We start from the raw sequence: 16,380 nt of genomic DNA on the forward strand, positions 1-16,380 counted from the left end.
TTCATACTCCGGCACCGGGGGGGGGGGGCAGAGAGCAGGCAGGGGTGGGGCTGGTGTGCATCTTGAGGGTGTGGCACGCTGGCATGCGGCCGGGGGGGGGGGCAGCCGTGATGACACCCCACTGGGATCGTGCTGCCAGGGGGCAGTGCGCTCCCCCCCCACTCCTCTTCCTCCACCACTGCACTCAATTCCTCCTCCCACCAACCTGTTCACTTGCTACCAGGCTAGTGCTAAAATACATTGCATCTTTAGAACAAATCCTCAACACCAAAGGCAAAAACTTTCCCTCTTTAGGTTCTATAGACCTTTAAAACAAACTAACAAAAAAACTATTACTTATAAGTTTGGCTCATAAATGAGTCATATCAACAGAAACCAATCATCAAAATAATAAATGAAGACTTTTGCCATAACTTTACTGACATAGTGACATATTCAAAAGTCACAACTTTGAAATGCGACACAATGATTTTCAGCTGAATCAATTAATAGATTTTTAAATAGAATGTCACTCTGTTCTCTGCAAATTGCTGTAAGACAGAATTATAGAACTCATTTCAATGCCATTGTTCCCTCCATAAGATAACCAGTAAAAAGGGTTACTCATTGGAATTAGGAAGGCTGAACAATGCCCTCAGATGTACTCAAAGTAAAGAAAGCGGCGGCATTTTTTGTAAAACGTTGAAAGAAGTAGCAATGAGGAACTTAAAGTTCTGGTGATCAAATGTGTTTTATGTTTGAGAGTATTAAACAAATAATAATAATGTTTTTCCAAGGAATGCCTTCCCCTGTATCTGCCTACCCATGCCATTAGATCTGCAGGTGGTCAGTGGGTGGGGAAGGCCTGTCTCATCCCACCACTGGGGTAAGTGCATGAGATATGGCCTTCTCTGTGGTGGCACCGTGACTCTGAAACAGCATCCCCTGGCACTGTTACTGGTATCCGTGCCAGACTATGACCTACCTGTTCACTTGGGCATTAATGAGCAGTTAGTCACTGCTGGACTAACCTGCTGGACTAATCTGCTCTGACCATCTGAAGTTGCTATGTCCATCAATATATCTGCTAATCTGCTTCAAAGGCTTTTTAGCAAACTCAGTCCCAAAACTCTTTACATATAAAAGCCTAATCTCAGCACTACGGATGAAACAAACTGCTTTCAAGAGTGATTCCTCATTTCTTCAAAGGCTGTCCTAAGAGAAACCAGAAATGGTTTCAAGCCAACGTTTACAATCATTTTATAAGCCACTGTTTGCATTGCTGTTAATGCCAGTTCAGTTCTGCATAGATCAACAGGGACATTTCTGAATAATGTGTAGATTTAAACATCTCCATCTCATGTCCTACTTGACTAAATCACAGGTTGCTCGGGGCATGGAGGGGTGTGAGCAGGAAGTGTTCTACAGTCTAGTCAAGCAAACTTCTGAACCACATCAAACCTCTTGCTCCCTCCGATAAGCATTGGATATTTAAAGCTGCAACAAGCAAACATTTAGGCAACATTCTGAAAAAAGTATTTCCAATTAGAGTTCCTACTTCTTATCTATTTCATGCTCTTTAACCCTGGATCCATTTTTGGATTAACCTCAACATTTTTAGTTGTTGCTAAAACAGATCTGACCTCAACAAATTCTAGAAGACAGGTTTCTTCTCTGGAAATAATTATTTACTACTACAGCCCAGTCTTAAAAAGCACTGGTCTGTTTCTATGTTAAGCAATGCATAGTTTTGATCCATTTCCCGACAGTTCCAACATATGCCAGGGTACAATATTGAGGTTCACAGTCCCTGTCTTTATTCCATCAAGTGAGGACATACAGTAAGACACACTCACTAACATCTCACAGATAGAAAAGGGGTCTTCCTTGTAATGGAGGTCACTGCCTGATCATGACCCCATTACACACTGGAGTGGGGAGGGGTATTACCGGTATTCTTCCTTTATTCTTATTCTGTTATTCCACAGTACCTTGTCCTTTACCAGTTGAAAAGCTGAGGTAGGATGTGTTCTTTCGGTAAAAATTATATTGGGGTGAGAGGAGGAACGTGACACAAATGGGACTGGCCAAGGAAGAAACAAAGAAAGAAAGATTGCAATGTGGAATGTTCCTACCCTCCCCTAGGATATTGTTTCATTGCCTCTTCCACCCATCCTTCCACACACACACTGCAACAATCAACATTCTGCGGGCACTGAGCATGCTCAGTTCTCATTGGGATGTTTTGGGGGTCCCCCCTTTAATTCCACCCCTCCTGATTTTTTTTGTATTTCCGCAAACCTTGGGGTTCCACCATGCTTGCTGATATCTCACCCCTAGTTCATGGGTGATGCTGTTTGGGCTGTATAAGGACCCACACTTGGAAAATCAAGTTAGGGGTCCTCCAGATGACCAATTTATTGAGCATTCATCTTATTTGGGCAAACAAAGTTCACACAGTGTTTAGGCACTGTCTTGCGTTTACTGAACATTTGTTCTGATTTGTTTACAGGGCAGTTATAACAGAATGAGCATTCATCCTGATTTACTTGCAGGATGTTTATATGTGTCTGATTAATCATTTGTTCACCACTCATTTTTCAATGCATTTCCCCACCAATTTCCAAACCACAAAAGTCTGGGGTTTTTGTTTAAGTTTATTTGTTGCACTAGCGCAACAGAGCACTTCAATCGACTTTAATTGAGCAAACCTGAAGCTCCAGCATGCACTTGAATTATTATTATTATTAAATTTATATACTACCTGTAAATTTATATACTATCTGTAGATCTCATGACAGTTCACAACATAAAATCACAATATAAGAAACACATATACATAATAAAAAGAACAAAACAAAACCAATAACACCCCCCACACACATTTAAAAGGGCATCATACGTCAATCAGCCAAAGGCCTGGTGGAAGAGGAACATTTCCCCTCCCACAAAATGCTGACAGTCTGGAGGGACCCTTATTTGTGCTTATATTCCATCTTTCCTCCAAAGGATCCAAGGGAATGTATGTGGGAGCTGTTTCAAGTCAAACTGAATGATTGTGATATGCCCAAGGTCACCAAGACAGCTTCACGAATGTTTGAAGCAAATATTCCTGCTTCAAATCCGATCCACTTACCAAGTGCCAGTGTGGTGTAGTGGTTAAGAGTGGAAGACTCTTAATCTGGGGAAGCGGGTTCGTGTCTCCGCTCTTCCACATGCAGCTGCTGGGTGACCTTGGGCTAGTCACACTTCTCTGAAGCCTCTCAGCCTCACTCACCTCACGGAGTGTTTGTTGGGAAAGGAGATTTTTAGCCGCTTTGAGACTCCTTCGGGTAGTGATAAAGCTATCAAATCCAAACTCTTCTTCAAGTCCAAAATTCCACAACTCAGTGGTAAAGCACAAGACTTTGGGGGGGGGGCACAGTCCTAGTGTAATCAACGCCTAGTGTCTTCAAAGGGTATCAGGAGGGCTAGTGTGTAGGGAACCTGCTTGAGACCTTGGAGACCTACTGCTAGTCAGAGCAGATATTACCAGGCTGGGTTAAACAATGATCTGACTCAGTGTAAGGCACTAGGCAGAGTCCCACGTTCTATGTAACTAACTACTACTCCCACACTGACTCTCAAGATGCATAAACCTCCCCCGGAGGACGGATATGCCTAAGAGCTGAACCCAGGACAAGTCACAATCAAGGTAAAAGTCAAGCTGCCAACTCTCCAAGCTTATTTCTAACTGTTGTGAAACTTTCCTAATATATAAAGTGCTTTGCAATTTTTAGATGGTAGAAATCTCTTTTTTATTCCAGTAAATTTTGACGGGTGTCAAAGTACCCCCACCCCCAATTGATCAAGCAGCACAGTATACCATGTTCTTCACATTTTAAAACACCACCACCTAAATAAAAACAATTAATTCCAAACTCAATTATTTAAGAAATTGTATCTCTCCTATAACTGAGCTGCCCCAAACCTACCCATATAGTAAGCCATTTCCTAAGAAATCCCCTTACAAATACACAAAGACCAGCCTGCACCATGTTAACGCTTTTGAACAACACTGTCTCTGAACGACTGACCCACACAGCAGTTCAGCAAAGTCTGTGGATTGGATGCTGTTTCTGTCCCACACCTCCTGAAAGTTTTAGCTTTATAACAAATCAAGAAAGAGTTTGTCTAATGAGCAACATCAGTATTAGAGAAGCAAGCAATTACTATACCCTTTTGGAATTGCTCCCGGCCATAGTGTAATTCACATCGCATATTTGCGTCCTCTGTTCAAGCCATCTCTACACGCACTGACAGCCCATCCAGCTCCTGCTCAGCCTCTAACAAAACACCACAATTGCATTAATGCCCATGAACAGTGTGCAGTGGGTCAGCACACTTCCAAAGCCTCTGCTTTAGGGCAGAACAATTTCAGCTTCAACCTAGTTCATCTGTACACATTCCACCAAGTGTAGTTTGGCTGCACAAACAATCTACAACACAGGCTTTAAAAGAGAGATATGCCGGCAACTGAGACTTTCTGAGTATGCAACATGATCTATCCCATGAAAGCTGGCACAAAAGCTTTTCTTTTGGGGTCAAAATATGCACTCAAACCTTTTTCGCATTTCTTGTGCATGGCTCAGTGCTCTGCACAGCTACTGAGAAACCTGGGTTAATGCCTTAAGAAAAGTATACTTTTATATTTTCAAGTATACCTTTAAGAAGTATGCTTGAAAAAACAACAGCCTAAACGTAAATATGGCGAACATAAGCAATGCTGAAACAGCACCAGTCTGTATTTTAGCCCTATGTTTTAAAGTTCAAAATATGTTCTTTGCTTCAGCCTTTAAAACAAATTCCCTCTGCCTTCTTGACAATGCATGGATTCAAGAAATTATTTCTCTCCTTGCTGGATCAGCCGAGCATTCTGTTTCCAACAAAAGTCTGCCAAGTGCCTCTGCAAGTTCATCAGAAGGGCATAAAGGTTAAGGTCACCTCCTGCTGCTTATTCTCAGCATCCAACACCAAGAACCATACTGCCTCTTAAGAATGGAGATGCCACTTGGCTTTCCTGGCTAATAGCCAGCATCAACAGACCTAAACTGCATGGGTCCGTGTACTCTTTTTTAAAAGCTACATAAGCTAGTGAATGCAACGATTTCGCCACACAGCATTCCAAGCAACGGGGACCCAATGAACAATATATTCAAGAACGCAGCTGGCACCAACCACAACTGGCTAGAAAAGACTTGGGACGTTGCAACTGTAGCTCTGAACTTCAGCTAAGCCTGATTGTTGCAAACTGGATTTCGATCATGGACAAATGTCCTCCTTCCAGTGTTTTGGCTTGCCTTCCAGGAGCCCTGCACCGATAGTTACACATGTTCCAACTGCCTCTAGAAACAGATCCAGTTTCTGGCTCTACCTGGTGTCTCATGGCCCCTATTTTGCCTTCTGAGACAACACTGGGGACACAACTCAAAGGGTTGTATTAGTAAGTGCATGTGCGAAAGATGTACCCTCTTCCTCAGGTCTTCCTGAAAGTTAAAAATCTAGATAGGAGGGGGGGTGCATCTTGGGAACTGTGGGTGTACATGGAAGGGCACACATGTCTACACACTGCTTCCATTCTGTCATCCCCCCCCCCAGAAAAACCCACCTCCTTTCTAGCTGGTATACGTTGCTGAGTGGGTTTGGATTAAAGCTGTTCTATTAAAAGTACAACCTGACCTATTGTAAGGTTGAACGCTTGGTTACACATTCTTAGGAAACGGTTGCAGCCCTCAGCACACCCTGTTGCAACTTGTGAAGGAAATGAGCACAATCAATGTCTAGCAGGCAGAGAAAAACTAACATGGGAACTAACAGGCATTACTAGTGTGTACATATCCTTATTTCCTTTGGTCAGCTGGTGTTGGAGGGTATGTTGCTATAACACAGGCATCCCCAAACTTCGGCCCTCCAGATGTTTTGGACTACAATTGGCATCATCCCTGACCACTGGTCCTCTTAGCTAGGGATCATGGGAGCTGTAGGCCAAAACATCTGGAGGGCCACAGTTTGGGGGTGCCTGCTATAACACAACCTGAAACACAGTAGCCTGAAGTTAAAGGATCAGAACAAGGGAGGGAACAGTTTGTGAAAACTCCTCCCCCAGGGAGGTGCCCACATCTTTTTGTGCAACTGATGTAGAGAACTCTGCATCGACTTTCACAAGCTCTGCTGCCTCTTGTGTTATTGTCACCAGCTGTTTTGCACCGTAAATAAATCTGTGGGTAATCCAGCAACTAAAGCTGCTTTTGAAAATATGCTTACAAAAATTATTTCAGGTACAATAAGATTACATAGCATGATTTATCTGAGTTGATACTGTCCCCCCACCTCAGTTTAAATGCAGTGTGTGTATCTGTGTATTGATGCATTTATGTGTGTGCATGTGTGCGTGTGTGTGCATGTGTGTGTGCGTACTATACACATACAGAGATATATGCATGCACAAAAAACCACATACCCACCCATACATATGTATGCATGAGTATCCATCCAAATTCATTGGCATTTAAACAAGGCTGTGCAAGACAATATGGTTGTATTATTCCTTCCGAATTACTTTCATCGCGACAATTCCTCATGTAAATACTGCTGACCTTGAGGAGGAATTTGTTCTCCTTTTACCAGCAATACCTGAGGAATAACAACCTTCACTAAAGCGATTGATTTTTGCAACTATTGCTGTTCTACAGGAAAACACATTATATCCCTCCACGATCCCCCCTCCAATTAATTGCTCAAGTCCTGCATAATGTGGTTTACAGGATTGTGACCTAATCTTGCGAACTAATGAAATCCTGTCCACCTAAGCACCACCTCTGAGGTCATAGGATAAATTGCACCACACGTTTGCAGGATTTTTGATTTGATTTGGTATCTGCAGCAGCAGCACTTTTGGCTCCCTTTCCAATGACATATGTTTCAATGCAGCCAGGTATGGCCGTTTGATATATTAAGACCTTGCTAGAAATTACCTGGTAAAATGCCACAAAATGAAAAGCGTTATAAAAAATTATTCCCCCAAGCTATTCTAGGCCTCTTGACACAAAGCAGCCCATTTTTAAATTCTTCCAGAATCCCTTTATGCAGCATCCTGAACACACCATTTTGATCACAGTGGGAAACGATCTTGCATCATTCAGCTCACAGATAAAACCGAACACAGTCAACAAAATTAAGCCTCTAGAGACATGTGAACATTTATCTGCAAATAGATAACTGCTCTGAATGTTAAAAGTTCTACCACTGCTAACTAAAACAAAGCAAGACACACATTACTAGCTTACGAGTACGTATAAATCAAAAGTCACTCTTGTTATAGCATCCGCAAAGGCTTACTTGGTCCAGGAAGCATTCTCCCTCTTCCACTGCCATTTTCTGTGGCCAAATATGAAATATGATGACTCAATTAGTTAACACTTTGGACACTGCATTACGGCTAAAAATAGCCACCAAGCAGGAAGTGCCGATTTTTTTTTCAAAGCAACTAAGCTTGGTCACTTGTTAGACTTCCTTAACTATTTTTAAACAGCAGAAAGACAAGTAAGAGGACTGGAAGGCTAGCAAAGGAGAGTTATCCTGGGATTCCTGGCTGCTGTGCCACAGTTGTAATCTCTAGCCATTCCCTGAATGTGTAACTGTGATATGTAGAATACCAAAAATAGCCACCAAATCAGCTGGTTAGAAGAACACTGTTGGTAGGTTGGAATCCTTCCTGAAAAAAGCATTTGTGATTCTGCTTATCAGCTGCTTCCTTCTGAAAAGGAGACTGGTTTTGCCTGTTTTTCAGGGGCAACAAAATCAGGGATTTTCCACTCACTCTTTTTGAGCACCAGAGAAGACTGCTCTTTTTCTTATGTGCATGCTTAAACAAACAAACAAACAAACAAACAACCAGCTAACCAACTGCTTATTTATTTATTTATTATTATTTAACATATTTTGCATGCTACTTAATTGTAAATAAAACCTCTAAGCAATTTACAAACAAACGCACACAAAGATAATAAAGGTCAATGTCAGGGGACCTTCTTACAGGGAACCTCCCCCCATCCTGCTGACCAGCACCTCGCCCAGTGAGAGCAGCAGCGGCGGGTCAGGTGGGAGGAATGAGGAAGTTAGCGGGATGGAGGATGCAAGGCACAGTGATGTGGGAGAGCCCTTGCGCTGCCTTGACCAGCAGGTAGAGAGGAACATGCAGCCGCTTCCGGTGCCCGAATTAAGGCGCGCCACTAAACGTAAGGTCGGGAGGAGGCGTTTCGGGGTGCCCAAGCTCTTATGCTGGTCACGCAACAGGAACGTCCACTCCCGGATTCTGCGAGCGACTAGGAGGTCATGTTTTCTGCTATCTCTGCACTGTAGATATTATGCACAATAAAGCCGTTAAAGACAAGCACGGACTTGGGCGTCTTTACTCGAGAGTAGCCGCAACAACTCCATTACAGTCAAGGTTAAGCAAGTTCATATATATCTTCATCTCTTATTATACGTGTGTTAAATTGCAGATTAAAATGCATGTCAACTTTACATTCTGGGTAGCCTTGCTTCAACAACAACAAAAAATTAACAGGTGCCAAAAAGAGAACAGCAAAGGTGTGTGCCTGCCTAAATTAAAGTCAATGAGCAGGGAGTTCCAGCGTAGGAGCTGCCAAACTAAAGGATTCATTGTCTATCAAAACCAAAGCGTGCACAAAATGCCAACAAGGCTAAAGCAGTCAGTCACATTTCTGCTTTGGAGAGCCATGTAAAGAAAACCCACAGCTGTTACCAGTTGCTGGGTTAAGACCTAAGTTTCTCCTTTGGGGAAGGACCGTACCTGCACACCCAGTATGCAGACGGCCCCAGCCTCAATCCCCAGCATCTTCAGGTAGAACTGGGAATGTGCCCCACCTGAAACCCTGGACAGCTGCTGCCAGTCAGTGTAGACAGCAGTGGTCTAACTCAGTAGAAAGCAGTGCCCTATGGACCAGGGCTTCTTGGGGAAATTCTTCAGGCACCTTTCGCCTTCATCTGTCATTGTACATATAAGAGATGTAATTAGAAATTATAGTAGGAGGCAGCTGCAAGCAGGGAAGTCCTCTTCCTGTGTCATGGCCAAGGCATTTAAAAACAGCTTCGTCCTCCCTGTCAGTTGCTCCAAAGTTTACCCATGGTCTCTGGCAGCTGTTGAGGTGGCATTATGATAATAATTCCCAGGAGCGTTTTCATTCTAACAGGGGGAGAAGCTGCACAGAAAAGCCTACTACTTTTCCATCCTTATTTACTATTGTACTTCTTCTTCCTTATTTACTATACCTGACTCGTTCCACCCACTGTCATGTTGAACCTTGCATTAATTGGGACAATTTATTATTTCTTTGGGTCAGGATGGAATGAAATGTGACAATGTACATATATAAATTAGAGCACAGAGGGAATCGGACAATAAAAGGAGGGTGGGGAAAGAAATGTTCTTTTTATTATGCTGCTGCTGGTTTCCAGAGATGCCATTTGAAGAGGGCATAGAGAGCAGGGAGAAGCCACCTTCCCTTCATTTTTAAGGAGCATCCTCACTTCTAGGTGTCTATTGTAAGTGATGAAATGCGGCGATGCACTGGTCACGGCAATATGCATTCAGGGCCCGAATGCTCTTACTTTGTTTTTGTTTTTAATGTCACTTTTCACCTCCATTGATGACATTCGCATGATTATTATGACTGATTTAAGATGACCGTGGCAAGCATTCTTAGAATACACTGATCAAGGGGTTAGAGACCCATTTTTCAGGTTGTGGGCTTCATTCCTTTCTGGGCAACTTCATGCTAGTGGTGGAAAGGGCCAGAAAAACATGCAGGCAGAGCAATAGATGCAAACTTTTACCTATGTGCAGTAAGCTAATTCCCCATATAGATCCTCCTTCAACCCTAAGCTGTGACCATGGTTTCAGAAGGTCTCTAAGATACAGTTGACTCATCATTTCTGTTGCTGCTTTAAAGCAGAGTGGCTGGGACACAACATGAACAGCGGCTGCTCAGTATGTTTTGAAAACAAGGCAGCCAACAGCAGCTGGAAACAATGTGATGCATTTTCGGAAAATAGATATTATGAAGTCAAAGTCATGTCAAGTTGTCCTCAAGCGGCACTGTTAACTGTAAGTGGTCTTGTGTTATATCACCATATTGATACAGGGAAAATGGTATCCAATTTGATGTGACAGACTTTTGGAATTTCAGTAAAATGCATTGACTGAAATTTCTTTTATATCAAAACCTACAATTTCAATCCAAAATACAGACCCGGTGAAATCTTGGTACTTTGGGAATTCCCGAGAAGCTGTGAGGCTTGACAGTTCTTCTTCCTGACAAATTTGGGGGAAGTTTCACCTGCTGCTATCACAAAAGGCCCACCATGTTTATGCATCATCATCATCATCATCATCATCATCATCATCATCATCATTATTATTATTGTTTCCTTCAGTGCATATTGGGGACAGGGGGTGGTGGTGGCGGCCTCAATGTTATGATAGTCAAATTCTACCTCAAAATTGGGCTCCCTTGAATTGCTCTCCCAGTAGGAAGGAAAATAGAGACCAACTAATTTGGAAGTACTCAACTCACAAATAGTGGTTGGACATGACAGTGAAGTGGCTGCCACATGTGGGTTCTCTAAAAATTTTTTAAAATATATGTATGGAGGCTTCCATTGGGCCTATCAGTAATCCTAGATGTGATCATGTGGGTTTGCAATTCCATTACTTTGGTGCTGTCACCAACTCTCCCTCAATCCTTAATTATGACTTTGCCTCCAAGTTGTATTCCTGGTTTCCTTTGATCTCTGCAGAAGCAGAGCTATAAGGTCATGAGATAATTAGAAACCTTACAATCAGCTCTACATCTCAAATGATGCTCAATTTTGTCATAACAACGGGGAATCATTACTCAAATGGCCACCATTACTCAAACAGTCTAGCTCATTTGTGCCTGTGACTGCATTTCTTCAAACCCTTGAGGAGGGAATTAAAGAGTGCTCCAAGACTTATGAACTAGGTAATCAGGAAAGCTGCATACATTATCCATTTCAGAAGGGAAATAAACACCGAGAAGACTTACTTGAGAGGCTTGCAGCAACTTGGGCAGAAAGCGTTAATAATGGATTTACCCAAATATAAAATCAAGGGGTACCTCAGGAGATTTATTGCTTCCTAATTTTCTATACCATCTTTTACCAACAATTTGTATATCATATTTCAAAAGGCATGAGAGGATACCAGTGCAGTTTACAGTAAAACACAGTCCAAGTCAAAGCCTTAAAATGAGCAACTGAGCAGCCTCTGTTTAGCAACTCATTGTGAAATAGGGGAGTTCTCAATGCATGTGGAGCTCACACACCTGACATCTGGAAGAGGGCCAAGTTGCATCGTACTGTAACTCATGCATGCATTCTTAGCTGCCTCTCATTAAGATGCCCAAAGCCGCCATACAGCCAGGTGACCAGAGGAACATCTTTCCCCCAGTGCACGGCTGCTTCCATGGTAGCCAGGTTTTTCTGGTATTGGCACCATTTGCTTCCTCATTCATGCCTGAGAATCCAGACAAGCTTCCTCCTGAACCACTTCAATCCCACGTTTTCCCTCAAGGGCAAGTTCGTAGTGATTTTTAGAGCTTTGTAAGCAGCAGCAGTGCAAGGTTTCAGCATTGATTTCACACCTGGTTTCAGTGGTACAGTTAGGTAGTTCAAGACCAGGCATCCCCAAACTGCAGCCCTCCAGATGTTTTGGCCTACAACTCCCATGATCCCTAGCTAACAGGACCAGTGGTCAGGGAAGCTGGGAATTGTAGTTCCAAACATCAGGGAGGGCCGGAGTTTGGGGGTGCCTGTTCAAGACTCTTGATCTCATGTTCTTATGGGTGGGGGTGTATCTGTATGGTAATCTGTTATATATATATATATATATATATATATATATATATATATATATATATATAATTTCAACATGTAGTATGTGAACCCTGATGCATTGGGGGCCCTGGACTTCTGCCTCAAAGTCCAGCACAACTGCTTGGTTTGGAAATGCGTTTCGTGATGCTCTCTCAACAGTGGTGGGCCTCTGCTCCCATCCATGATTTGCCTGCTCACCCCTCCAACCACCTCATTTCTGCTATAAAGCAAAAGTAAGTTGTGGGAAATCAGGCTCCAAACCACTCCTATCAGGGTCACAGATGTTTTCTTTCATTGTCTGGGAGTCGGGTGAATCAATCACCCCTTTCCACACGCATTACTTCCTCAATGCTTTCAATCCTTTCCTTTCAATGCATGTAACTATTTCCTGTGCACTCCTGTGCCATAGATAGATAGATAGGTATAGATATCGTGCAAACCAGATACTGCACAGAAATCTGAAAAGTGTGAGCTGCCAGTTTGAAACTAACTGACTGTATGCTTTTGCACACTTCCCAGGCAGGGAAAACTTTAAAAAACCACACAAAAAAAATCACCCCAAGGTGCAAATGCAGCTATCTTATTCAGCATAACAGAATAAATGTGGGAACAAACACAAAAGAGAACACCTACTGGTATGAATGAGAAAAAGTGCCCTTCACATGCATATTTAAATATATGTGGGGGAATGGGCTACTCCAGTCTATTCTGAATGGTGAAAAGTGGATTAACAGTTGAATAATGCTTATATGTGGAGAAGCCCAAAGTTCATTCACACCAGCAGGCAACCTAGAATGCAGGAGATACCAAAATCATAAAAACAACAAACGTGTGGCACCGAACAAACTTATTAGGGCATAAGTTATTGTGGGGATCATGAAATGCCATTCTGAATTGATAGGCACATATATACACACATGGCTGGTGGGAGGGAGGCTAGAGAGAAGAGAGATCAGAAGGAAACAGATTTTCAGCTTACTGAAGGCCTCTACTCTTTGAAGATGTCAGGAGATGTTGTGGTAAGAAAACGGCAAGCTGAGAAAATCTCTTACATAACCAGGATCACTGACTGAGAATCACAGGATCAGCATCTTGGAAAAGTGATCTGATATCATAATTCCTGAAAAAGCTACAAAAGCCAATTAGGAGGGAGGAATGCTGAAGCCAAATGATTTAGACAGACTATTGTCAGATAAATGCTGCATTTCCTGTAGGGTTAAGGAGATGAAGGAGGAAAGGAAGAGAAATAATTTAGAGTAGCACCAAACATGTTCTTGCTCATGTTAAGAGAGAGAGAGAGAGAGAGAGAGAGAGAGAGAGAGAGAGAGAGAGAGAGAGAGAGAGAGAGAGAAGTAAGGATATTCATTAATCCCTCTGAGTACCTGAGAAGATACACAATTAACAATAATTACTGTCTACCTCAAAGTATCCCCACAGAAGCAACAGTACACAAAAAAGCCCTAAATTTATCCTGCCTCCACAGAAATATCTGTGGACATTCTGGAGGCTCCACAATAAAGGCCACCGCCTGTATGCCTGTCTGATGCCGTTCAAGGAAGCAACTGGATACAGTATTATGAAAACTATCATGTCACATAATGCTACGTTCAGTGAGAAAAATTAAAATCATTGCTAGTGCCCAAGCATTATCAACTTCATCATTTTTCATTGCAGCACTACATCTCTGACTGAGAACCCTCGAGCTCTGAAAATCACCCAGCTATGGTGGAACCTGTCTGCCACTCTATGTTTCCCCTATGCTCACTATTTTCATTAAGGTCTCATGGACAACTTGGAGGAGCCTAAGAGCATACCCTCCAACATTTCTCTGATAAAAATAGGGATGGCCTATTCCATAATAATAATAATACCACAAGCATCTGACTGGCTGCCTTCAGATGTCTTCTAAAGGTTGTATAGTTACTTATCTCCTTGGCTCGGGGGGTCGCATGACTGCTTACCAGCCAACATTTCTCCGGTGAAAATTGGGACGTCCTAAGGAAAAGCGGGACTTTCCAGGACCAAATCAGAAACCAAGGGCTACGTCTGTAAATCCGGGACAGTCCCTGTACAATAGAGACACCTGGAGGATCTTTTAGAGGTCTGCGAATCACAGTTGGGGGCATCCCAGGATTTCAACACAGCTTCCAAAGGACTGCAATCTAGCTCCAGAATATCCTGGGGTCCTAAGGAAACCCTTTCTTTAATATATTTATATACGCTTATTTAAGGCTACCTTCTCCCAAGCAAACCAAGCAACCACCATGTGGCTCTTTAACCCCAGTTGAGTGGGTGGAGCAACTGAGGCTCTGCCAGAGGAGCGTGGGAATCAGTTGCCAAGAGGAGATCCTGCCACAGGGCTGCAGGGGGGAGCCCTGCCCCAACAGTCCTTCTCAGCTCCATCCCCACCTCTATAACAAAAGCATTCCCCCCCCCCAAAGAAAGCCTGCTGGATGAACTGAACAATAGGTGTGCTGTAGCAAAGGCCAAACACTGTCTGGGGGCCACCTAGTGGTTTCTTGAACCAGCATAAAAGCAGGCGGCGATCCCTCCACACATCAATGGCTGGTGTTTCTGACATCCTGCCAGGAGCAGAGGACAGCTGGGTGACTTGCATTCCAGCCAAGGCCCACATTTTGCCAGCAGCACACAAGTAAAACAGCCTCCTCCTCCTCGGCCCCTACTGCAATGGCTGATGGCAAAGTACAAACAAAGGCACACCCTGAAGAGCTATTACTTGCTGCAGCGTTCCGTTCTGTGTACCACACGAGCTTCTGCAGCATCACCCACACATCTGGGAAAGCAAATCTCCCTCAAGCTAAATGAGCAACTAAGAAAGGGAGAGAGAAATCAGGGGAAGGAACAGAGCTCATTGCACCCCCTTCTCCCACCTTCTTGGGGCTGAGTGGGAGCAAAGAGAGGGGGGGGGGAGAGATAGAAAGCTACTGCCAGAGGCAGGGAACAAGGTCGGAACTTTTGCCTGCATTCCTGTGACAAATTATGCTGCAGGATGCCTAGCCTCCTATGATGTAGCTCCGAGTTCCAGAGAGCACAAAAGGCAGGGATTTCAGAGTGCGGGAGTAGGGGTGGGGGTATTGTACAAGCTTAAATAAACTAAAAGTAAAGTGATCTTGGACTGCTTGCCAGGGAAAAAGCTCATAGGCCACACTCGTGTGATTTCATGCCCTCCCCACAACAGCTGAAATGTATGATTCATCATTAGGAGGGTGAGGAGATGCAGGGGAGGGGAGGGTTCCTATCCCTTTACCAGGGGTGGAGGAAGGGGGGTGCAGTGGGTGCAGACTGTCCCGGGTGTCACCACTGGGGTGTGTGTGTGACAAAATGCTGGGCAGCACTCACTGCAGGGCCTGCAGCACGCCTGAGCGCATTGGCTTGGGTGCGCGCAGGCTCCGCACTCCCCAAACGGTCCACCCGCTGCCTCCTCCCCCAGCTGTAGGGTGGCTGAGTGGGAGGAGGCAGGCAGACCCCAGAGGCCCCGTGGTGCACCCGCCCCTATGGTCGACTCGCGCCGCCCCAGGCACCCGAGTAGATTCTTCCGCCGCTGCCCTTTACTTTTTTAAAAATCATTTTTAATAATTTTCCAATATAAACAGCCAATTAACATATAACCATAATCTAATTAGAAACAAGAAACTTAAAAAAAACCCCAAAACACCAAATTTCAGTCCATATTATTAATTATTGATTTTTTCTGGGGTTCCCATAGTCTGGACCTCTCAAAGAATATCTCCCATGTCTCGTTCCTGCCTTCTTCTTGTTGTTCCCTATTTTCCACATTCCGATTTTAACGCTTTAAAGTTCTCCATTCTTGGCTATGCGATTCTCAATCATGTCCAAAATCATATATCCTTACATCCATCGAGTACAGCTTTATTTGTCAAAATGTATTTTTCCAACTGTCTGTTTGCCAGCGCAACTTTTCCTGAGTTCATTCCAATTTTCCGATCCAGGCTATTATCCAAGTCTTTGTTTAGAGTTTAATGACGCAGCAACTCCCATGTTGTTAAGATGTTAAGTAATACTCCCATCTGGGCTGTTATCCAAGTCTGTCGCTTAATGTAAGGCATACTGTTTGCATATTGCAATGCAAATAAACTGTATTCCACAGATATGAATCATTTGACGATCGATTGACTTTTGGAGACCACACATTCCCCCCTCCTGGGCCCTAGGAGGGGGGCTGCTAGACATCCATTTAGCCTTCTCTCTCGTACTTAATGAAGAAATTCTGCAAACAGGTGCACTGTATGCTACCAAATTATTGTCTCAAATCACTACAAAGTCAGCCAACAAGCATCTCTCACTTCCTTCAAAACAGGGAGGAACTCGCATTTTTCTGTGCTGCGTCATATTAACAAGCGCCATCTTGTTTCTTCTTTTCTTTATCAAGTCTTTCAAGCCAAGCAAAGCTGCACAATTGAA

At 43.5% G+C, this 16,380-nt stretch overlaps 1 protein-coding gene across 13 annotated transcripts in view; it reads right to left on the bottom strand.

Moving 5' to 3' along the window:
- The window catches only part of ANK3 (ankyrin 3), a 338,144-nt gene that overhangs the window by 149,887 nt on the left and 171,877 nt on the right, over nt 1–16,380 (bottom strand). The window contains exon 1 of one of the 13 annotated variants that reach the window (XM_088670195.1): nt 7,357–7,513. The exons of 11 other annotated variants lie outside the window; for them this stretch is intronic. In XM_088670195.1, coding sequence (XP_088526321.1) covers nt 7,357–7,392 — 36 coding nt within the window. In that variant the 5' untranslated portion in view covers nt 7,393–7,513. Of the gene's footprint in view, nt 1–4,196; nt 4,355–7,356; nt 7,514–16,380 lie in introns of those variants that run through there. One more of the 13 variants, XM_088670196.1, reaches the window with a different exon arrangement.

The sequence above is a fragment of the Zootoca vivipara genome, chromosome 5 (assembly GCF_965207765.1).
Source record: "Zootoca vivipara chromosome 5, rZooViv2.hap1.1, whole genome shotgun sequence".
In the NCBI taxonomy this organism is placed as follows: Eukaryota; Metazoa; Chordata; class Lepidosauria; order Squamata; family Lacertidae; genus Zootoca; species Zootoca vivipara.